Raw genomic sequence first — 24,424 nt, 5'->3', positions numbered from 1 at the left:
CCTCTCTCTGGTTGTTGGTTCTGGCAATAGAAAGAACAGTTGATGGTCCCCTGCAGTGTATCAGTGAGAGGAAGGGTGGGTCATCTCTGCAGAGGGCTGCAGGTGGCAGAATGAGTCAAGCTGAACAGAATGCGGAGAGAGAGAGGCTGTGGATGGTTTGCTAGTGCCCTCTGTTGGCTGCAGTGCTGGTGATGGCTTTCAGGGATGTGTGAGATCCTTACTATGAAGTGTTTATTTCATACCTCAGCCAGTAGGGGTCTTACATCATCCTTCTGAACCATACTCTGCCCACAATCATTTCAGATATCCCCTTTCTCTATTTTTTACTGTCACTTTGTGTTACACACAACACGCCTTTTGCTCCCATGATGTTTTACCTCTCATTTCTTTGAGGACATGCAGTCCTATTACATTTCTCTTTCTCTCTGTCTCCTCACATACACTTTCTAGCACTGTTTTAAAATAATTTCAGGAACCAAGTTCTAGGAACTACACAAGTGTATTTTGCTATACTGATTAAAGCAAACTAACGGCAATAAATATTCTTATAAATATTTAAGATATTACGATTTGCTTTCATAGATTGTAGCTTGAGTGTATTTTGATTTTGTCTCGGTCTACTGGCAGATTGTTTAATTTTTAACTTGTTTGTACTCATATAAAATTCGACCAGTAGGTAAAACAGACTTTTTGGGGTGACTTTAATTTTTTTAAACAAATGAATACTTTTATTCTAGAAGGATACATTGAAGTGATCAGCTGTGACAGTAAAGACATTTATAATTGTTCTGTTTCAGATTAATGCTGAACTTTCTAACCTTGAAAAAAAAGTATAATTGTTAAAAAAATATTAAACAGCACAACTGCTTTCAACATTGATAATAAATGTTTCTTGAGCAGCAAATCAACATATTATAATGATTTCTGAAGGATCATGTGACACTGAAGACTGATGTAATGACTGCTGACAATTCAGCATTGCCATTGCATAAATAAATTACATCATCAAATATATTAAAACAGAAAACAAGTTATTTTAAATTGTAATTAATCACACAATCACAATGTTACTGTTTTTACTGTATTTTTAATGTAACAAATAAATGCAGCCTTGGTGAGCATAAGACACTTACATAAAAAATATTAAAAGATATTCCCAACCTCAAAATTTTGAACAGTAGTGCATTTTCTCTGAACAATATATACAGTATATATATTTTATGATATATAATATATAATCTGTACATCTTCTCAATATAGATTATTACTTGTCAGGTAATTCATCTTGTTTGAGGATTTTTTGAAATTTGTATTAAAAACGAGTCATAAAGACAAATTAAATCCCATTAAAATATGTTTAGCATATATTTCTGCATTCTTTACTGTCTATATATTATAGCTATTTTAAACATTAGACCAAAATACTGTGCATCTGATATACAAGTGTCAGAGTTGGTTCATAGCCAAAATATCTATCATTCAGTAGTGCAAAGGAATAAACAACTCTAATTTTACCGTTCGGTTATCATGACCTACATCACCAACGCCAAATATAGGCCACAACTGGCAGAGCAGAGAGAAAGAATGAGAGAAGACATGCATGTAAAGGAAGTGGGAAAGAGAGAGAACGTGAATGACAGAGGAAGAGAGGTTTTTAGTGCACACTGCGGTGGGTGGTGTGACTCTGGATGCCCTTGCTGAGGGCACTGTTGGTGCAGGCTGTCTGTGCGGTGTCTCTCAGATGGGTGCATCTCTTTTCAAATCTGGCACACTTATGTAAGTAGGGTCAGGGGAGGAGGAGTACCACTTGTAATGGGTTTCTGTCCTGCCAAAGGTCGAAGTTCACAGGTCAAAGCTCAAGATACTAATATCTTTCAACAGTCTGATTAGACGATATCCGCTTCGTCATGCCTAGAGCATATCCGTGCTGGTCGCTGAGGTAATACATCAACTTCGCGCTCTGGATTGCCGGATCGGCTTTCACTGTGCACGAAGCGGAGTTCAGCCCGGGGTCGTCACATGTGGTTGCCGCAAGCCTGCCTGCCGCGCCGTTCTCAAGCCCAGTGGCCGCCGCTCACTCTAGCCAGCCGCCGCTAACTCTAGATTCCAGATTTTCAATTAGTTGTATCTCGGCCAAATATTGTCCTATCCTAACAAACCATACATCAATGGAAAGCTTATTCTGCTTTCAGACGATGTATAAATCTCAATTTCGAAAAATTTACCCTTATGGTTTTGTGGTCCAGGGTCACAAACGTTGTCATTTAAGGATATAGGGAGAAGGTCTAGCTCAGCGGTGGCGAACTCCGGTCCTGGAGAGCCACAGCCCTGCAGAGTACAGCTCCAACCCTAATTAAAACTCACCTGCCTGTAGCTTTCTAGTAACCCTTCAGACCTTGATTAGCTTGTTCAGGTGTGTTTGATTAGGGTTGACGCAAACCTCTGCAGGGCTGCGGCTCTCCAGGACCAACGTTCGCCACCCCTGGTCTAGCTCTATATTTAGGGTTTTAAAAAAGTGTTTTCTAAGGAGAGCCATTTAATCTGTCTTAATCTTAATCTGTCTCCCTAGTGCAGTTGTAGTCTAATCATCACAAATGGACAACATACATTCTAGTATAGAAATATGTGAGAATTTTAATTTTAGGCTGTTATATTCTATTTTGAGGTTGTCAATTGGCAGTCTTATACTTCGTGCTTTCTCTATCATTCACAACTCCCCAAAGCTACAACTCACTTTAGTAAATGTCAAGACAGTCTTGTAATTGCACACTGACAGTGAAAGTACATGCACATGCAGAATGATAGGCCTGGTTAAGCTTTTAAATTTCCTGAAGTGGAGATCTAGTAGAACAAGGACTTATAAGACCAAGCCTGTCAAACCTTCCATTGTTAAAAGACGTGATTTTTTTATATGAGACTTGGTTAACTTGTCTCTGTAGTAAAGTTTCATTCACTGTGCATTATTCCAGTTTTATTAGTTGCACAATAAAAATCAGTTTGTATTTTGCAAATATGTCTTGATAATCTATCAGCAATCCAGTGTCAAAAACAAATGTGCATTGTGTGGGGGTTCAGGAGAGACAGCAGGTGCGATCAGAAACAAAATCTGGATTGTAGATGTCTGAATGTCAAAAAAGTATTTGGGTATCTGACCCACTTGCTTACAGAGTGGTTTGTGCTGCAAAACATCTGTTATCACTCACAGTGGTTTCCAAAAAGATAAAAACAAAGACACTATGAAAACAATGCACAAACACTGCCTAGTGTTTCACCCATACGGCATATTCATCCCAGGGAAAAAGGGGTAAACATGCTGAAAGAAAAATATGTATATATTTAGAAAATAAGTCAGTTATTTCTATATTTTGCTGTAGAGTGTCAGAACGAAATATCAGTTTACACTTCCAAACATTAATTTTGCCATTAATTGTAATAATCCAGTGAGATTTTTGTTTGCACAAGGAGTGTGATAACAGTCATTGCTCCTCACAGAGATCTGATCTCATCATTATCCAGTCTGTCTAGAATAACATGAAGAAACAGAACAAACTGAGACAGACTAAATCCAGAAGAACTGTGCCAACGTCTCCGAGATGCTTCAAGAATCCTACCTGCAAAGCTACAATACTGTTAAAAGCTTTAGGCACTTGTGTAAAAATGCTGTAAAATTAGGATGCTGTCAAAAATAATGTCATAAATAGATTGTCTTTATCTATAAACGTCTATTAACTAAATTAAATCAACATTTGGTGTGACCATCCTTTGCACTTAAATCAGCTTTTGCCCTAGGTACACTTGCGCATAGGTAGGTTTCTTGAAGCGTCTTGGAGACGTTGGCACAGTTCTTCTGCATTTAGTCTGTCTCAGTTTGTTCTGTTTCTTCATGTCATTCCAGACAGACTGGATGATGATCAGATCAGATCTCTGTGTGGAGCACTGGCTGTTGTCAGACTTGTGTAAACAAAAATCTCACTGAATTATTACAATTAATGGCAAAATGCATGTTTGGAAATGTAAACTGATATTTCCTACTGAATCATTATGGAAAAAAGAATACCGACTTAAAACCATTTTTAGCTGGTGAAAATACTAGTGTTCTAATAATTTTGGCCACCACTGTGTGTGTGTGTGTGTGTGTACTGATTTAAAATAGTGATCCCAAATCGATACAAATTCAGCCTACACCTATCTGGCATAGAACAAAGACATTTGATTGCCATTTGCCACCTGCTGTTCTGTGTTCTAGTGACCCAATACTGCAAAAAAAGTTACATTTCCTATTATAATGAACTTTGACCAATGAATGGTCCATTTTATTCTTAAATATGTAGCACAAAATGTCTAGTTAACGTTAAAACAACATAATATAATAACATTTTTGATAGTAATTGCTAGATTTAAAAAAATAACGAATTCTGATCTGAAAGAAGAGTTTAATCTACTTCTTTATATGGTGATGACATGAGGCGACTCTTGTGCGACGGGTTTACGCTGACAGTCTGCCCTGGCTTAGTTTATGTCATCGGTTTCAGAGTGACACGCTCTCTCACTGTGGCGCATTTTGACGGATGCACAGAGATTGAGCCCCAGGCGCGCACGCCCGGATGACCTGGTCTGTCTGAAGTCAAAGCCACAGACGGAGAGAGTAATGCGCATTCTGTATAATTATTATAGATTTGAATGAATATAGCCGTTCTGTGACCAATAAAGAATAAACGTATTCTGTATTTCAAAGCATTAGCAACATTTTCTGAAACGTTAAAACGCTTGGTAATCTACAATAATTTGGATTGCCATTCTTTGGGCGCTGACAACGATAATCATGTTTGAGAAGTCTCAGCCTGTCAGAACAGTGAGATTCTACAGATTGTCAGGTGTAGATTTACTTGACAGCAAACTAAGGATTGTTTAACTAAAACAAAATAAAATTAATGAATTCATAATTTAAAAAATTACTAACTAAAAGAAAGTTAACTTTTACTTTTGCTTTAGCATTTTTACTATATTAAACAGTACAAATACGTTTTGTGTTTTTAAATACAATTTTGTTTACTACACGGCAAGGTATCCAATTAACAGCTTTTTACTTATTACTTTTACTATAGATTTCAAACATTTTTTACACTCTTTTGCATTTTTTTTAAATACAGGGTAGTATCACAGCCAGTTATATAGATACAGCAGTATCCAATCTCTTACAGAAAAACACTTGGAACGCATTTAATTTTGAGTGTTTTTTTCTCATCCGTGACTCTCCAAAAGTGATGAACCAAAGCTTAAAACGCACTGGCCTAGTTCAGGGAAAGATAATGCATCCCAAATGCTCGCTTTCTAATTAACGTGTAGCTTTTTTCCCCCTCCAAATTTAATGACATTAATAAATATAGCTGTTGCTTTTTGGCTGCTTCCATCAAGCTGTTATATTTTCTTACAAGGTTTCGAATATCAGAATGCATTATATTTGAGTAGGCAGCCCTTCCCCCGGTGTGCCAACACCATCGAACTGAGCTATGAAGAAGAGGAGGAAAAGGAGTACGAATGGGAGGGGTGGCTTGAAACTGAGAGAGAAAGAGAGAGAGAGTGCGCGCATGGCGAAATATGCAGCACCAGTGGCAAGGAAACACACCCGTCAGCTGCGCGCAGAGGAAAAAAAAAAAAAAAAAGGGGATAAGCGCGGACAAAGGAAACATGGACGCATCCGTGCGCGTTTAGAATGGAACTGACAATTAGGCCATTGTGCAAATAAATGTAAAACCTTTAATGCTGAAGTGGGAGGCAAGATATTGCAAGCTGACCAGGCGGAGTGCTGTTCCTATGATCTTGCGATGGCTGTTGCAGGGATATGTGATTGCCTAGACAAAAAAGTGCCTCTTTCTTTTTTGCTATTACTATTATTTTGTGGCCTTGCTCTCGGACAAATAAGATATTCCGTGCCAGAGGAATCGGAGAGTGGAACGATTGTAGGTGATATTGCACAGGATTTGGGTTTGGATGTTCGAAAGATCTCCACTCGAAAGATTAAGGTAACCTCTGACAGCGGCAAAAGGTACGTGGACCATAAGAATGGAAAATTATTGGTAAACGAGAGAATTGACAGAGAGACGTTGTGTGATACAAGCGCCGCGTGTGTTTTGAATCTAGAGGTTCTTCTTGAGGACCCAAATGAAGACCATAATGTCGAGGTGGAGATAATAGACGTGAATGATAATACGCCGCAGTTCCCCAGAGACGAGTATCAATTGGAGATCACAGAGTCGGCTTTGCCGGGCTCTCGTTTTCCGATCGAGCACGCGCAAGATCCGGACATCGGTACCAATTCGGTTCGATTGTACCGGCTCAGCCCAAACGAGCATTTCGCTCTCGATTCCAACAAGCCTTCGTTGAATACTAAGCATATCGAGCTCGTTCTCAAAAAGCCCTTGGATCGCGAGCTCGCCCCTTACCATCAGTTAATCCTGACAGCGACAGACGGTGGCACACCAGCACGAACAGGTACAGCAAAAATTAACGTTCGCGTCTTGGATTCGAATGACAACAACCCCGTTTTTGACAGCTCAGTATATAAAGTCAAATTGCTTGAAAATTCGCCCAAAGACACTTTGGTTATCAAACTGAAAGCCACAGACCAAGATGAAGGAACAAACGGGGAGGTGCTTTATTCATTCAGCAGTTACACCCCAGACAGGGTCAGGCAGATTTTCAGCATGGACACCAACACTGGAGAAATCAGAGTCAAGAGCAATGTAGACTACGAGGACACTAATTCGTACGAAATGTACATCCAGGCCATGGATAAAGGCCCAGCTCCAGTAGCAGCCCATTGCAAAGTGGTGGTGGAGGTCGTGGATGTCAATGACAACGTTCCAGAGATCGTGCTCTCATCTTTGTCCAGTCCAGTGCGTGAAGATGCCCGTGCAGATACCGTGGTGGCCCTGATCAGTGTGACAGACCGGGACTCTGGCCCTAACAAACAGGTTACCCTTGAAATTCAACCTGGTCTTCCTTTCAAAATCAAGTCGTTTAGAAATTATTACACCTTGGTAACCTCTGCCTTTCTTGACCGCGAAACCACAGCAGCCTATAATGTCACCCTCAGCGCTACCGATGCCGGCAACCCTCCCCTTTCGTCTCAGAAGACCATTCAGGTGGATGTCGCAGATGTGAACGACAACCCTCCACGCTTTGAGCAGACCTCCTACACTGTGTATGTCATGGAGAACAATGCACCTGGAGCCTCGCTCTGCACCGTCAAAGCTCAGGACGCGGATGTCAATGAAAATGCTCGCATCACCTACACGGTCCTAAACGACAACAATCACGGGATCCCGGTCACCTCCTATGTGTCAGTTAAAGCAGACACAGGTGTTGCCTATGCCCTTCGCTCCTTTGACTACGAGTCATTACGTGAGTTTCACTTTCAGGTTAAAGCTCATGATGGGGGTATCCCACCACTCAGCCGTGTAGCCACTGTCTACATCTACATAATGGATCAAAACGACCATGCGCCCGAGATTGTGAGTCCTCCAGCCAATGGCACACGCTTAACAGAGACAGTTCAGAAAAATGCAGAGCCAGGAAGTTTGATCACAAAGGTAGTGGCCTATGATGCAGATGCAGGACAGAACGCATGGGTCATCTATCTGCTGGACCAGGCCAGCGATCTGGATCTCTTTAAAGTTCACGAACACACAGGAGAAATTCGTACCACGCGGCGCGTCCTTGAAGACAACTCCACCTCTTTCAGTCTAACTGTACTAGTAAGGGACCATGGCGAACCACCTCTGTCATCCACCGCTACAATCAACGTCGCTGTCATGGAGGTGCCACTAAAAGTCACGCCTGACCCCAAACGAATTATCCGCCCTCACAGCTCTCTCTTGTTTTCCAACGTGACATTGTACCTCATTGTAGCCTTGAGCGCCACCACCTTTGTGTTCTTGGTGACAGTGGTTGTGCTGGCTATCGTGCGCTGCCATGCCTATTGCACCCAGCCCGGGTCCTGTTCGCCCTGCTGCGTGTCCCAGAAGGCCCAAGCGGAAGGTGGCTCAGGAGGGGGAGGCGGAGGTGGTGGTGGTGGCTCTCAACCCAATAACAATGTGGTGCTTAGACGAGACCTCAAGGTTGAGCCTCATCATATTGAGGTCCGGGGTAATGGCTCTCTGACCAAAACCTATTGCTACAAGACCTGTCTGACTGCTACTTCGGGCAGCGACACGTTCATGTTCTACAACACGGGCCGACCCATCAGTGGCACCTGGGGCTCTGAGCGCTTTTTTACAGGAGGGAGCGGATTTGTTCGCAGGCTTAGTATGCCAGATGCAGCACTACAGGTGTGTCTCATTAGAAAGTATATATCTGTAAAAATACAAAAACTGGAAAAAAAACTATCACATTTACAGTAAAAAAAAAAAAAAAGATGCCAGTATTTGGGGTTTTACATTAATAACAGTAAATGTTAAATAAATAAATGCTAAAAATAATAATTATTTAAATAAAATCTAATCATAATGTGATGCATCACACATGCATTTCTGAGAATGTTTATTTAGTGATTTTTACAATAAATTTAGTCATTCTTTTTGAGTATTTTGTAGATTTAAACCACACATTTGGTAAATCATATTTTTCTTCCAAAAATGATTCATTTGACAATATTTAACCAGGAAATGCTGTATGTTAAACCACTTTTCACCATTTATTTACTATAGCATTTTTTTTATATATATAATTTTGGTTACACTTATGTTAAATTACTAAACATAAAACCGTAAAATGTTCTCATGCAGCACAAGTTCTGTCTAAATTTAAATAAAACTAGATATACTGGAAACCAGAATTGAGCTTTAGCTCAATATAATGCTACTCTGGTTTCCAGTGTGTTTTAGTGTAAAAGGTAATTTGGTCAGACCAAGAGTTGCAATAAAACTATGTGCCCACGTGTCAGAAGCTTTTGACCTTGTCATCTCCTGTTGTACTGTGCGGTTATCTAGTGCAGCTTTACAGTGCTTTGCTTCACCCTGCATTAGTGTCAAACATCAAGACTTTCTAGAGTAGTACATTGCATTTATGATGATTTAGGTATTTGCTCCCACATCTGAAGCTGTCATCACATTTTCAGGATTATTTCCTTCCACTCCCATGCCACTGTCTTTACTCCAAGATTTTATTTGAATTTGAACATTATTTTGTATACACTAAATTACACTGTTTTGGGTGCCACATAGATCATTTTGGGGAAAAAAGCTCCTCAAAATTAATGCAGGATAGGATAGATTTTAGTATATTGCCTGTGCAATGCATTTGCTGTCATAGATGCTCAATTTATGTGTTTTTGTCAGTGTAATTGGCGTGAATTCATGTTCACTCTGTCAGCTATGGATTCGTGAAATGTGTTTTAATTAGCCAGAACATGATCCAAAGGCTGTGCAGCCTTGATCTCTGGCTCACGGGAGGAGATGTTGCAGATGGTTTAAAAAAGACAAAAATAGTCTAAAAAAATAGTTTACAGTACAAATATAACTAGAGTTTGCAGAGATGCTCTTGACAGCCTCAGATGTGTTGTGAGAGGCACTGCAGCACATTCGACACTGCAGATGATTTAGGAGCAGAGGCCGTCTGTCCAAGATAAGAGAGCAGGCAATGAAATTAACCTCCAGCCTTTGATTCTCAAGCCCTGCAAATTACATTGTGAGAGCGAAGCAAAGTCTTTTTGCACGCACTCTCTCTCCTCTGAATTCACCTGATTAAAGAATGTTATTTACTCAAATTATCTGGGCCATTCTCTAATGCCTCATCCTATAGCATATTACCCAACCTATTTTTTTTTTTACTAGGACAAATATAAAAAGAGTGGCAACTTCGTGCTTGTGCTCTCCCTCTGTGCAAGGCCATTTAATTCATTCACTGTGAATTGCTGGAGGAACAGATGACCATCTTATGTTTGAGGCTTGCAAGGTGAATGGTCATCTTGTGACCAGTGCTCAGATTGAGTTGCTTTGGCTGAGACGGGCAGAAAATGCTCAAGTATCATATTACATGAGGTCAGCTGGAGAAGGATGCTGGGAGAACAGAAAGATGTTTAGGGACTTGATGTTAAGCAGAAAGGGTGAAGTCATTTAAAAATGTGTGGTAATGGCTACAGTGATGCACAGATATAAAAATTTTGACTGATACCAAATATGTATTTATGTTAGGGCTGGACAATAATTCAATATCAAAATGTATCGCGATATAATTTTTTTCAATAACGGTGATATGATTTTTAAACACATTTCCGATATTTCGATATACATTACCAGTTTCCCATACATTGATTTATTTGTGGCGTTTGACTTCGTTGAATAAACATGAGCACTGCACGTTTCAAAATCATAACACTTCACAGGTGTTTTATATGAACGTATCTCTGAAGGGAACCGACTGTCTTCAGAAAAGTTTAGATGGCATTTTTATCTGATAAAGTAGCGTTCTTGAGTGGAGCTGCTTTGTTTACAGCCATTACTGGAGAAACCGTTAGTTCCACCGCTCTCACAGACAAGCTGGCAGACGAGCAGTTTGCATTTTCAATAGTAAAATTATTTCAAAATGTTACTGTTTTTGCTGTATTTTGGATCAAATAAATGCAGGCTTGGTGAGCAGAAGAGAATTCTTAAAAAATTCTGAATTTTGAATTCTGTTCAAAAACTTTTGACTTGCATGTTAGCCTATAGTTTGGAGTAAAAAATATTAATATTAATAAGGAGAGTCTGAGATTTATTTGACAGTGATTTCACATTTCTAAATACCAATAAAGTCTAAATACCAATAAAAGGTGAACATTTATTTATTTGCGCCATTTTTTTCCTAAAATATTGTATCGTTTTATAGGAGTAGGTTTCATAGGTTTCATTCATTTCTTTCGTAGGTTTCAATACATTTTCATAAGTTTGTAGGTACAGACATCTGTTGTGGCCGTTCTTGGCCGGTTTTATGAGGCTTTTTTAATAGTGTTCATATCGATATCGGAATTATATCGTATCGACCGAAATTAAGAAATATATCGTGATATAAATTTTGGCCATATCGTCCAGCCCTAATTTATGTCAATGTTATGGCTGATAAGTGCTAAATGGCTGATATTAAAATTATGATTCTATAATAATTAAATAAAATCACCACAGTCAGTCATTTTAAAAGCTATGAGGTGAATTTAGTCATCACAGAATTACAATTGAAAATATAAAAAGCGCATATTCCATCAAGAATACATTTACAAATTCTTTAAGGATAATTTGAATAAGCACTAGATTATGGCAAAGATTATCTAAACTGTAAAATGATTTTTCAAGATTATTGGAATATATTTCACAAGAAAATACCATTTAAGTCTTTCTACCTCAAAATTTATTGTTTCATTCAATGTGTTCTTGCCATTTCTTTGAAACAATTTTCACTCAAAAATTGCTAGTAAATTTGACTAATTACTAATGAACTAATTACAAAGTAGGCTTTTTATGGTTTAAATGTAAAAACATACTGAAAAATGGTGTTGAAACAGTTTTCACTCAGAAATTTCACTAGTAAATTTCACAAATAATCTCAAAGAAATTGAAAGTAAGACTTTTTTTTGAAGTAGAAAGACTGAAAATCGTTTTCTTGTAAAGGTTTTTCTGCTCCAATAATGTTTATTTACAACTTCAAAAGTGTTGGTGGAATTGATCATATACATAATGAAATATCTAATATCTGCCAATGCCGATATATTAAAATCACTAATATCAGTCATTAACCATATGGTACCATATATTGTGCATCCCTTGTAATGTTGTGTATGTTATTAGGTGAATGTCAAGTGTCCTTCATGTGCTTTATTATGAAGAACACTCTCTCCACACATACAAGTTTTATACCAGTGAGTCATGGGCCATGGCATAGTGCCAATAACCGTCCCTGTAGTTCTGGTCTCCTTTAGCTGTGGTTCATATTAAAATGCAAGACAGAAACACACACACAGAACAGCATGATTTATTGATGAGAATGTATCTAACCCTTTTCTGTCCTTCCACCCCTTCTTTCCCTCTATCTCTCCTCATCTTTCTCTCTCTTTCTCTCCTTCTCCAGCCCAAAGGACCAAATGCTGACTGGCGTTACTCTGCTTCGTTGAGGGCAGGAGTGCAGAGGTAAGCACTTTTGCTGTTAATAATGTCCTGAAAGAGTTACAGTCCTCTCTGAACTGTTATGGAAAACATCTCTTCTCTGTTTGCTGTAGCTAAATAAAAATGTAAAGTTTAGTGCTTGTTCTGGTCTTGAGTTTGGTAGCTGAGTAAAAGTGCAAAAGCACTGTGAATCATGTCCATCTCTATTTTCCTCATTTCCTGATGGGTAATAATCAAATCCTGACCCTCAATGTCATTATGCAGGAAACAATCATGTTTGAACTTAATCAAATAGAAGGGAGAGCAGAAGCTAAACGCATCCTCTAAATATTATACATTACATAAAATGTTTCAAATGATTTAGAAAAAATATTACACTTTTAGAGTATGGTTCAGTTTGTAACATTAGATATTGCTTCAGGTACCATAAATTAACAATGAAAACCATTTAGAATTTAATAATCTAGGTTAATGATTTTTTCTTTTTTTATATAAATATTGTTCATTGATTAATGTATAATTGTAATATTTGTATTTTTTATAAAAAAAATAATATTTTGTTTTTATTTGTATTGTTATTTTTATTTTAGTATTATTAATGTACTACCATGATATTTATTCATATTTTGAATTGTCTTTTATATTTTCAGTTTTCATTAAATTTTTTTAAATAATTAATATAATATAATTTAATAATTAATAAGGTTTTAATAATTGTTATTTTAGTTTAAAATATGAATTAATATTTCTATTTAGCTTTATTATTATTATTATTATACTTAAATATGTGCAAGTACTTAAACATGATTTTGTTTCATTTAGTTGCCAAAGCATCATTTCTAATTTTTGTTTATGTTTTACAGTTTATGTTTTTCATCTAATATTTAAATTGAATTTTATTTCAGCTTTATTTCAATTAATGAAAACAATTTTAATAGTTTTAATTTTAGTTAACAGTAACAACACTGGTTTATACAACTTACTGAAACAGCATTGGTCATATTGTTCAGTTCATAAAGTCTGATGCACTACAAATGTATTTTTATGGTATTAACCCATTTTAACCTTACTCTGTCATCCAATATATTTCCCCTACATATTTCTTGATTACAAAGTTAATTTAGGAAGCAGTGCAAATCAGAAATATATCAGATTTAATTCCACAACCACATGAAATCATAGTATTATAGGCATACTAATTTGTCTCTGTATATATTTACTGTTGATCAATTTTAACAAAAGAGGGTGAAATAAGAAATTACAAGGAGCCAGTTAGTAAAACAGAAAGACTCAGTCAGTTCTTCTGTCTGCAGTATCTGTAATAGAGTCCCATCCAAACACCAGAAGCATGACCACCAGGAGCTCTCTGACTTCTTCCTGACCTCTTGTCTCTTTCCCTGTGGACCAACTGTGCTCTCTCTGTCTTCATCACGCACAAACACAAGCTTTGAAGCGTTTGCTAAGGGCCTTAACCTGGCATAGTGGTTCTGCAGTCTGATATTGAGTATGTAGGTCATCAGCATTCTCCACAGCAGATGCACAGTCCTTCACAAACAAGCATAAAGGACAAGCTAGCAGATGAGCTGATTGTGTGAGCTTACCCACAACCGATACGCAGGAAATTCAAATCTCGGGTGGGGGGGGGGGATTTTGATGCACAAATACTGACAAAATGAGTCATCTCTGAAATGCTAAATATTTATTCTCTAACTCTTTACACATGCACACACACTTACATCTGGAGACAACAAGGCCCCCTCCTCTAACCACCACAAACATAGAGTTTCCAAAGGGTGAATGACTGTCTGTTTTATGTGATAATGTTGTGCTATCCTGTGGGCTCATCTCCGGGGATGGTTTTGTGTGTGTGTGTGTGTGTGTGCATGTGTATGCGTGTTTTATGTGGTTTTCTGTGACTGAAGGCTGGTGCAAAAAGGGGCACAGGGGACATTATACACAGGTGACAAATTAGATGGAATTTCACTGAGCCACTTAGAGCACCACATAAACATAGTACAAATTTGCATACTAAAATAATTTACATTTAGATATGCACCAGTATTAAATTCAATATTAATTCTGTCAGATAAGATGATTGGCATGGCCGATAACCGATAAATTGCATATATTAAAATTATATTTGGTTTTGTCTAAATAAATAAAAAATAAAACACTAAAACTGAAATGTAATCATTTAAATGTTAATTTAGTGAAAGGTTAATTTAGACATCACAACATTATAATATACAGAATATTAATTTTGATATTTTTAAACATTTTGAGAGAATTTGCTACAGTGTTATTAAATTATTAGTGTTTTAAAGTGAGCATTAGATGAAGGTAAAAGTGATATTAATGTGATATGTAATTAAATAGAGAAAAAAGTGAGCATGCAAAATTTAATAGCCGGTATCGACTGATAGTTTTATTATCGTGCATTAAATTTGGATGAATTAAATTAATCAAAGTGACAGTAAACACATTTATCATTTTACAAAATATTTATATTTCAAATAAATGCGTTCTGTTGTTAAGCAGAAATGTTTCTTGGGCATCAAATCGCTATATCAGAATGATTTCTGAAGGATCATGTGACACTGAAGACTGGAGTAATGGCTAATGAAAATCCAGCTTTGCTATCACAAAAATAAAATACATTTTAAAATATATACAAATATAAAAGTTATTTTAAATTCTAATAATACTTTTTACAATATTAATTTTTTTTTCTGTATTTCTGATCAAATAAACGCAGCCTTGGTGGTGAGCATAAGAGACTTCTTTCAAAAACAAAAATCTTACCAACTCCAAAATTTTGACCGATAATGTATATTGCATATCCTTAATTAAATTGATTATTTGAATTTCAACAATTATGTGCAGTTTAATTTCAGTAGGGGATCTTTAAAGCTTTCTGTAAATTCAGTATATCACATTATTATTATTATTATTATTATTATTATTAAATCTTAGATTTACATTTTGTATTCATAACTTTTCATTGACCATCAATGAACCACAAATTAAGATGAATAATTCCTGAATTGCTCAACTCTCTGTCATACTTCCTCTTCATTTCGACTTACTCCAAACACCTCCAGTATACAAACCTCCTCTCCAGTGGCTTTAAATCCACACCCCTCAATCGACAAGCCTATCCTTAGGCAAGATAGTTACTGATTCACTCTGCCACAAGGCACGGGTGCATAAGGGAATTAGAAAGATCCATAATGTTAACACACACACACTGGATGAGAGTTATGGGAGCTGTAGCAGGCTGGGCACACCCTGTGCTGCATTGCAGATGCCCTGCTATACCCACTTCCTTTCTGCTCTTCATGTCTGTACATTTATAATGGATGTATAGGAGTGCTGTGGCAAAATTCACAGTCCTGCTCTTTATGTGGGTGCTTGTCTGATCGTGGTTTCCATGGTGATAAACACACCGATCCGAAAGCCAAAGGCCGTCGCTGGAAAGTGTATGTAGGAAATTAAATGTCCCTTTAACGTAATGCATTTTAATGCATACTCGCAGCTCTAGGGTGTAGCGTGGTATTTGTTGAAATTTTAAGTACATACTACATCTTCAACTGTCTACCACAAATTCCCAGGCTTATGTTATGCATGGCCTGCTGACAGTCCGAGAGAGAGAAATGGAGAGAGGAATGGAGGGAAGATAAAGATGGTAAAGGAACTGAACAATGTATTAGGGGAAATCAGATTATGAAATGGCCCTTTGCAAGAGTAGAGAGGCGCTGAAATGGTAATATAGTTAATATAAAAACCCTCGAAACAGGATATATTTATTTAAAATATGCCGTAAGATATTATGAGTAACCCATCTTTGATACAAAATATATTTTGTCTTTTGGCATATTTTTTCACTTGTTTTAGGCATCAACATAAAGAATTTAAAAACCTGCAAAAAAATATGCTACTGCAGTAAAGACTGTACACTGACATTACAGTTCAAAATTTGGGGGTCAGGATTTTTTCATTTTTTTATTTTATTTTTATGTATTTATTTATTTCTTATTATTTTTCAGCCTTGGTAAGCATAAGATACTTCTTTCAAAAACATAAAAAAATCTTAATGACCTCAAACTTTTGAATGGTATTTTATGTTCATGATACCAATCTTAACACCTCATCTAATGTCACTACTCGAGTAAAACAAGTAATCTTGTGGATGTTGAAAAATATCTAAAATGTACTTCAAAATATATCTTTTATATTTAATATATATTTTTAATATACGTACTTAAAAAAGTAAATTTTTTATCATCTTCCTGCCTTCTTTCCTGTATATATTTAGACACTCTATCATTGTGCTTTCCAGTCAACGTGTCTGAAGGAGTTAAAACATCATGACACCATCATGACAACTCGCATGCCGCACACATATCACCTCACGCACAGACACATTAGATCACATATAGTCTAGCACACTCTTGTTACATGTACCTTCACCATCACGCGCACCTTCAGACCAAAACTTAAATAAATACATGCAAACACAGCAGCTCTTGACACATAACACAACTGTCCCCCTCAACTGCCACTGCCCAGAAGTGAAGCTGTATTTTAATGTTTATTATTTTTCGAATCAGTTTTACTGAATATTTTCTCTGTGTATTTTTAATAATACTAAAAAAAAAAACTGGATTTGTGATATTTCAAGACTAATGACATGCTAATTGTTTTCTTTTTAGTTCTGTGCATATGGAGGAGGCATCAGCTGTGATGCAGGGAGCGCAAGGCATGCTGGTCCAGAACTGGCCCACAGTCTCCAGTGCAGCAGGTGAGGTCACACCTTAAAGACGTCGGCAGTGTAATTACATTTTAATCATCCGAAACCAATGACTCCATCATCTTCTCGCAAAACTTCATGCTCTTGCTAATCTAGTAATTTTCTCTCTTGCAAATTATCATGTTCATAAACCTATTACATCTGTTTTAATTAAAATGCCTAATACATATGGTGATTCTGGATTTCTCGTAATGAATCTTAGGAAGAAATCAAGACCGACTGAAACCTTTTGACCCAAATTGAAGCTGATTCAAAGTGACATGAATTCGTGCATGTTTAAAACAACCTGTTTAAAGCAGGTTAGGTTTATTCATCCAAAAATGTCGGCTCTTCCTCTCTCTCTGGCCTCTTCTTGCTCTTTTACAGTCTTGCATGCCCTGAAAGATCCTCAATCCAAGTACAAGATGTACTTTGCGTTGTCTCTTTGTGTTGCAATACTGTTCCCTAGATCCAAAATGACAGGGAACAAGTCTGCAAGTCTGACTCAAGCTTTCCCATTAATTTTTTCAGACTTTCTGCAACTAGCAATCCAGCCAGTGACTTGCTGTGGTCCACGGTGTCATCTACTAGCATATTTTCCTTCTCTTCTTCCATAGAAGTCATAACATGTACTGATGTATCAAGTAGGGATGGGTCACGATTTTCGAATATCTGGCATTTGGTATCTGCTATTTTTGACCAAAGTGATATTACAGCGACTAAAGACTCTTTACGTTCAGATTTACGTTACGTGATTTTTAACTAAACCCCAGTCAACAGAGCCATCATGTTTTGTTTTTGTTTGTCATGTCTGCTTATTAATATAAGCAACACGTATTAAAGGGGTCATATGATGCTATTTTAAAGATCATTATTTTGTGTATTTGGTGTAACAGAATATGTTGACATGCTTTAATGTTTAATAATTATTTTTCAAATACTGTACATTATTGTAGTTCCTCTATGCCCCGCCTCTCTCAAACGCATCGTTTTCTACAAAGCCCCTCCTTCCGTCAAGCGCAGTCTGCTCTGATTGGCCAGCTGACCCAGTGCATTGTGATTGGCCGAACACCACAAGCACGCGTTGGAAATGTAACGCCCCTTTCCATAATCGCGAGGTTCAGCTTTCAACATAAATGTAAAGACAGTAAATAATGTCCTTAATTTTACCATCAGTTCAAGCCCGAAAGGGGAACAGAGTCCCGTGACAGACAGTGATGATGCTCGTATGTATTTGCAGTACACAAGCCGCGATTAAGAAAGCTGACTCTACTGTGATGTGACTCTGTCTCTCTCTCACGCACACACACACACACGACGCGATACTCTACATGGCGCAAAACTCTGCATTTGAACAGTCAATAGCAAATACTTAAACTATTAAGAAAACATACTTACAGTAGTTGATTCAGAATAAGGGCCAGATTGTCATAGCAAAGTCGGAATTCAACTATTTTTTTTTAGAAATAGACTTTGCACAGTCAGCCTTGTAGGCTACTCTCCTAGGTTCATAAAACTGTTGTCCATAAAATGCGTTGCACAGATTCGAACATCTGGGTTGTGCTGTTCTGTTGTAAATAAATCTTAACCAATGATTCCTCATTGCAACTACTTTTGGAAGGCCAAATAAAGAGCTTTTGCTTTCGCACAGAAACACACAGCGTCTCCCTGACATGGCTGCATCAACACTACTGCGGTTCCTGAAACCACGCCTTCTTTCTTTGCATGAACATTTTGGTGGCATTACACAAACATTTCCACATCGTGACGTAGAAATGTGGGGGCGTGTTTGAATGAGGCGTTTTAGACCGGTCTGGATCAGCCTTCTCTTTTAGATAGAATAAATCCTTTTGTGGGAGACTTTGAGCTTTGTAACTCTGCAGATCGTATACATGCATAAATAGCTACATAACACACTAAAGAAAAGGAACAAAATAAATTGCATCATATGACCGCTTTAAGCGTCTTTGGGCTTGTTTTGGCTTATAAAGCAATCCAGCTTATGGAGGTATAGGCAAGTGCAGGTAGATATATTTTGGTATGTGGCTTAATTCCTAGATGGAGCATTTGTATTTTTTATGGGCTCTTTCTTATTTGCTTACCTAGTTCCATGTGATTTCTTGTGCCATGCGTACAGAGGAGCAGCACAACTGATTTGATTTTAAATATGTCATTAACAACTAGTTAATGATATATTCCCCTACAACAACGTTGTACAATGTTGACAGTGTAAAACATGCTGCTTAACAAGCATAGTATAATGCATTGTTGTAGAAACTAACTGTCACATTGGTCACTGAACATGGTCACATTTCCGTGGTTTGAACCATGTTGGTTCAATAATATAGGATAGTTGTTAAAGGGATAGTTCACCCAAAAATGAATATTCTGTCATTAATTTCTCACCTTCATGTCGTTCCAAGCCCGTAAGACCTTCGTTCATCTTCGGTACAGGTATTAAGATATTTTTGATGAAATCTGAGCGCTTTCTTACCCTGCATAGACAGCAACGCATCTGGAACGTTTATGGCCCAGAAAGGTAGTGAGGACATTGTTAAAATAGTCCATGTGACATCAGTGGTTCGACCCTAGTGTTATGAAGCTACAAGAAAAAAAAATTTGTGTGCAAAGAAAGCAAAAATAACGACTTTATTCAACAATTTCTTCTCTTCCGTGTCAGTCTCTGCTGCCATTCATGAGAGTACCACGACGTACCATCTTTCTTAGTTCATCGTCTGCATATTCTGGTTCAAATAAGTAAGGCTGGGAAAATTTTTTTTTATGGAAGACTGTTTTATGTATAGCTTGCATCTTCTTTTGCTTGTAAACAAAGCGCAGCGCATCCGAAAATTTTGTGTGCAAAGAAAGCAAAAATAACGACTTTATTCAACAATTTCTTCTCTTCCGTGTCAGTCTCTGCTGCCATTCATGAGAGTACCACGACGTACCATCTTTCTTAGTTCATCGTCTGCATATTCTGGTTCAAATAAGTAAGGCTGGGAAAAATTTTTTTATGGAAGACTGTTTTATGTATAGCTTGCATCTTCTTTTGCTTGTAAACAAAGCGCAGCGCATCCGGGTTCTACTTCAGCAGCACCACACGCATGCATCGTAGTACTCTCGTGAATGTATTATTGTAGATTAAAAAAGTATTCTTGTAGCTTCATGACATTACGGTTGAACCTCTGATGTCACATGGACTATTTTAACAATGTCCTTAATACCTTTTTGGGTCTTGAACTTGACAGTTGCATTGCTGTCTATGGAGGGTCAGAAAGCTCTCAGATTTCATCAAAAAAATCTTAATTTGTGTTCCAAAGATGAATGAAGGTCTTACGGGTTTGGAACGACATGAGGGTGAGTAATTAATGACAGAATTTTTATTTTTGGGTTAACTATTCCTTTAATGATGACATGCGAAATAACTACTAATTTATTAATTCAAGATATCCAATATGATGCTGTAATGAACATTGCAGCTGGTGACTACTTCACTATTTTTGTTCTTTTCCATTTTGCTTTATTTTAGGTTTTATTCATCACAGTTTTCTCTTACGTCATAGTTGCCCATTTATTCATTTGCACACTCTTCAAAAACGGCCCTTATTAACTACATTCTAAAATATATAGATTCAAATATATGTATTTAAATGCATCATATTTAAAATATATAGATTGTACTGTATGTTAGCTTGCTTATTGTGCATAATTTGTTTAAGACCACATGCCATACTACCAACCACACAGGTTTGCAATGCTGTTTGTGAATATTTGTTTCAAATATGGGTTTGTGAAACACTGAATCGTTGATCTATGATGGTAACGGCGGAACTTAAAGGGTTAGTTCACCCAAAAATGAAAATTAGCCTCTAGTGTGTATGTGCCCATTGTGCTCAAATGGCATCTTTCATTAACTCTGCTGAAGTCCAGAACCAAAGTATCTAAATATTGTGATGAGCGAGGCCTGTTTGGGGTTATTGAATTTGCATTACTGAGATATGCTTCTCCTCAAAGATCAGCCAGATAGACAGAGGACGATCAATCTAATGTGCCATTAGAGGAATGAAGCAAGAGTGGTGGGTCTCCTGGGTGGTGGATGGTGGAGATATTGACAGGCTGATAGAGCAGAGCTGAACTGGAATGACATCAGACAGTGGGAAGAAACGGATAGAGTAAGTGGGACAGATTGAGAGAGGCACAGAGCAATAAAAGAGGAGAGGAAAAAGAGAAATCCATTGATTCTTTATTAGCAACCTGCAGAGAGGTGAAGCAGAAGGACGAACTACACACTGCAAATATGATAGACTTTTGAAACCCAGTCTAGTTGTCCAACTAAATAGTGATTATTAGCAGGCTAATGTTGTGTTATTGAGGCAATGCAGGTGTGTTGTGTAAGTGCTGGTTTAGTGCTTGTAAATTACAACACGGTTGAGGTCATGGGAATAGGTAATTATCAAAAAAATTTTGAATTTTGTCCTTCAGTTACCTATAAGGGGGTTTGTGAAACACTGAATCGTTGATCTATGATGGTAACGGCGGAACTTAAAGGGTTAGTTCACCCAAAAATGAAAATTAGCCTCTAGTGTGTATGTGCCCATTGTGCTCAAATGGCATCTTTCATTAACTCTGCTGAAGTCCAGAACCAAAGTATCTAAATATTGTGATGAGCGAGGCCTGTTTGGGGTTATTGAATTTGCATTACTGAGATATGCTTCTCCTCAAAGATCAGCCAGATAGACAGAGGACGATCAATCTAATGTGCCATTAGAGGAATGAAGCAAGAGTGGTGGGTCTCCTGGGTGGTGGATGGTGGAGATATTGACAGGCTGATAGAGCAGAGCTGAACTGGAATGACATCAGACAGTGGGAAGAAACGGATAGAGTAAGTGGGACAGATTGAGAGAGGCACAGAGCAATAAAAGAGGAGAGGAAAAAGAGAAATCCATTGATTCTTTATTAGCAACCTGCAGAGAGGTGAAGCAGAAGGACGAACTACACACTGCAAATATGATAGACTTTTGAAACCCAGTCTAGTTGTCCAACTAAATAGTGATTATTAGCAGGCTAATGTTGTGTTATTGAGGCAATGCAGGTGTGTTGTGTAAGTGCTGGTTTAGTGCTTGTAAATTACAACACGGTTGAGGTCATGGGAATAGGAGGAACGGAAAAGAGGCCAAGCAGGAAAATGAGACACAGATGAATATGAGAGATATATGAGGATGCTATACTGGGAATCATTTAAAAGATGAAGCATGTGGGATGCAGAGAGACGGCGAGTAATAGAAGAGGAAAGGGATGATAGAATGAGAGTGATGCTGGAAGAAACGAGAGGGGATGTGGGGGTTGGAGATGCACAGAGGTTCAGGATTGGCAGACCCCTCTGGTGGTCCTGTTGCTAGGAAACACTGTGTGACTTGTTGCCAGGCAACAGCAACGAATCTTAGATACTGCAGCAGCAGCTGGGAGTGGGCGAGCGGGGGTGGGGGAGGAGGTTTTTATGGCAACCTGCCATACTTAAAATGGAAGAACGAGCAAGGTGTGGAAGGGGAGAGGAATGGAGAGGTAGAAACATCACAGGAAAAAATAAAGACCGGAGGCCTGAAAGGACCAGAAATAGCACAAAAAGTAGCACATATGCATCTTTACACGTGAATGCATAATAGATCAAGTATTTGTCTTTAAATGCACACATTTATCTAGCTGCACTGATATAGCAATACAATACGTAATGCTGCTCTATATTGTTGCTGTCAGGCATAAACCTCAAATGTCCAAACCGCTACTTACCATGAAATGGGGGGTTGGGGGGGGGGACATAAAGGGTGACCAATAGCATTGATTTATGGAGAAAAAAAAAGAAGATTAAATCAAATGATTAATGATATTTAATATTATTTAAAAGGAAAAGTAATAATTTTAGACATTTGGATACTAAGGCTAAACCACAGAACAGCATTATCTAATGACCATAATACCCTCTTTGGGCACAATTAAAGCAAAGAAAATCATCAAACTAAAATCTATCACAATCTTGACTGAATATCAAGACACAGCATATATGCCCCCCCCCCCCAAACCAATTAAAAACAACAACAAAATCAAATTCAGAGTGTCAATGTGACAAATATCCTGTTATCATACTAAAAAGAGCTTTATTAAATTAATAAAATTATTAAAAAGAAAAGCAAAACTATTTTGTCATAATCTTTTATTTTATTTCTTTGGGGAATTTTTTATTATTTTTTTATTTTTTAAGAAAACTGCTTCACTGCTCATTAACAGTTGAAAAACATTTGCAGAATCAAAGTCATGTGGTGCAACCAACAAATGGAAATATGAAGAAACACATTTTTAGTACTTTTTTGTGTTTATTTTTCACTCTTCAAGTTCTTGAAAATTGTAGGCTGCTTTTTCAAAACTATATGAAAACAAAATTAATACAAATAGTACATTTTTAAGAATGAGTAAAAACGAATTCAACAAAGTGAGAAATGCAATGCAAGTCAGTGAATAAAATTAATTTGGCATACATTCTGAGTTTCAGAGTGATACAACTATCCTGAGAAAAAAGAAAAGAAAAGAAAAGATTAAATAATAAGTAAACTGCTTTACTCTTTATTAATAGTTGAAAAACGTTGGCAGAATTGAAGTCATGTGGTGAAACCAACAAGCAGAAAGATTCAGGGACAAAAATATAATAATTTTTTTCTTTTATTTTTAGAGACATTCAATTGAAAGTTCTTGAAAATGGTAAAAAAAAATTAACCATATGAAAAAATGAAAACAAAAGTATAGTAATTTATTGAAAAATGCATTTAAAAAATGCACTTCAATCATACAAACACCTTCTGTGCTGAACATGTTTTTAATTTCTAGAATAAAATGGATTTGGAATAAACCCAGAGTGTCAATGTGACAAATATCCTGTTATCATACTAAAAAGAGCTTTATTAAATTAATAAAATTATTAAAAAGAAAAGCAAAACTATTTTGTCATAATCTTTTATTTTATTTCTTTGGGGAATTTTTTATTATTTTTTTATTTTTTAAGAAAACTGCTTCACTGCTCATTAACAGTTGAAAAACATTTGCAGAATCAAAGTCATGTGGTGCAACCAACAAATGGAAATATGAAGAAACACATTTTTAGTACTTTTTTTGTGTTTATTTTTCACTCTTCAAGTTCTTGAAAATTGTAGGCTGCTTTTTCAAAACTATATGAAAACAAAATTAATACAAAGAGTACATTTTTAAGAATTAGTAAAAACGAATTCAACAAAGTGAGAAATGCAATGCAAGTCAGTTATTATATTATATTATATTATATTATATTATATTATATTATATTATATTATATTATCTTATATTATATTATATTATATTATATTATATTATATTATATTATATTATATTATATTATATTATATTATATTATATTATACATGTGCCAAGAAATAAAGTGTTTTTAATAAAAGTTTAAATGCAGAGACTTATGTTGTGT

General features: G+C 36.9%; 1 protein-coding gene across 2 annotated transcripts in view; it reads left to right on the top strand.

The window, feature by feature from the left end:
- LOC107552069 (protocadherin alpha-C2-like) overlaps positions 1-24,424 on the top strand; it is a 33,247-nt gene that overhangs the window by 5,762 nt on the left and 3,061 nt on the right. Inside the window, exons 1-3 of one of the 2 annotated variants that reach the window (XM_016233884.1) lie at positions 5,600-8,330; positions 12,100-12,158; positions 16,847-16,935. In XM_016233884.1, the coding sequence (XP_016089370.1) occupies positions 5,826-8,330; positions 12,100-12,158; positions 16,847-16,935 (2,653 nt within the window). In that variant the 5' untranslated portion in view covers positions 5,600-5,825. Of the gene's footprint in view, positions 1-5,599; positions 8,331-12,099; positions 12,159-16,846; positions 16,936-24,424 lie in introns of those variants that run through there. The other variant, XM_016233885.1, reaches the window with a different exon arrangement.

The sequence above is a fragment of the Sinocyclocheilus grahami genome, unplaced genomic scaffold (assembly GCF_001515645.1).
Source record: "Sinocyclocheilus grahami isolate Dianchi unplaced genomic scaffold, SAMN03320097.WGS_v1.1 scaffold440.1, whole genome shotgun sequence".
Taxonomy (NCBI): Eukaryota; Metazoa; Chordata; class Actinopteri; order Cypriniformes; family Cyprinidae; genus Sinocyclocheilus; species Sinocyclocheilus grahami.
The sequence above is the reverse complement of the archived record's forward strand: the minus strand, read 5'-3'. Positions and strand labels throughout refer to the sequence as shown.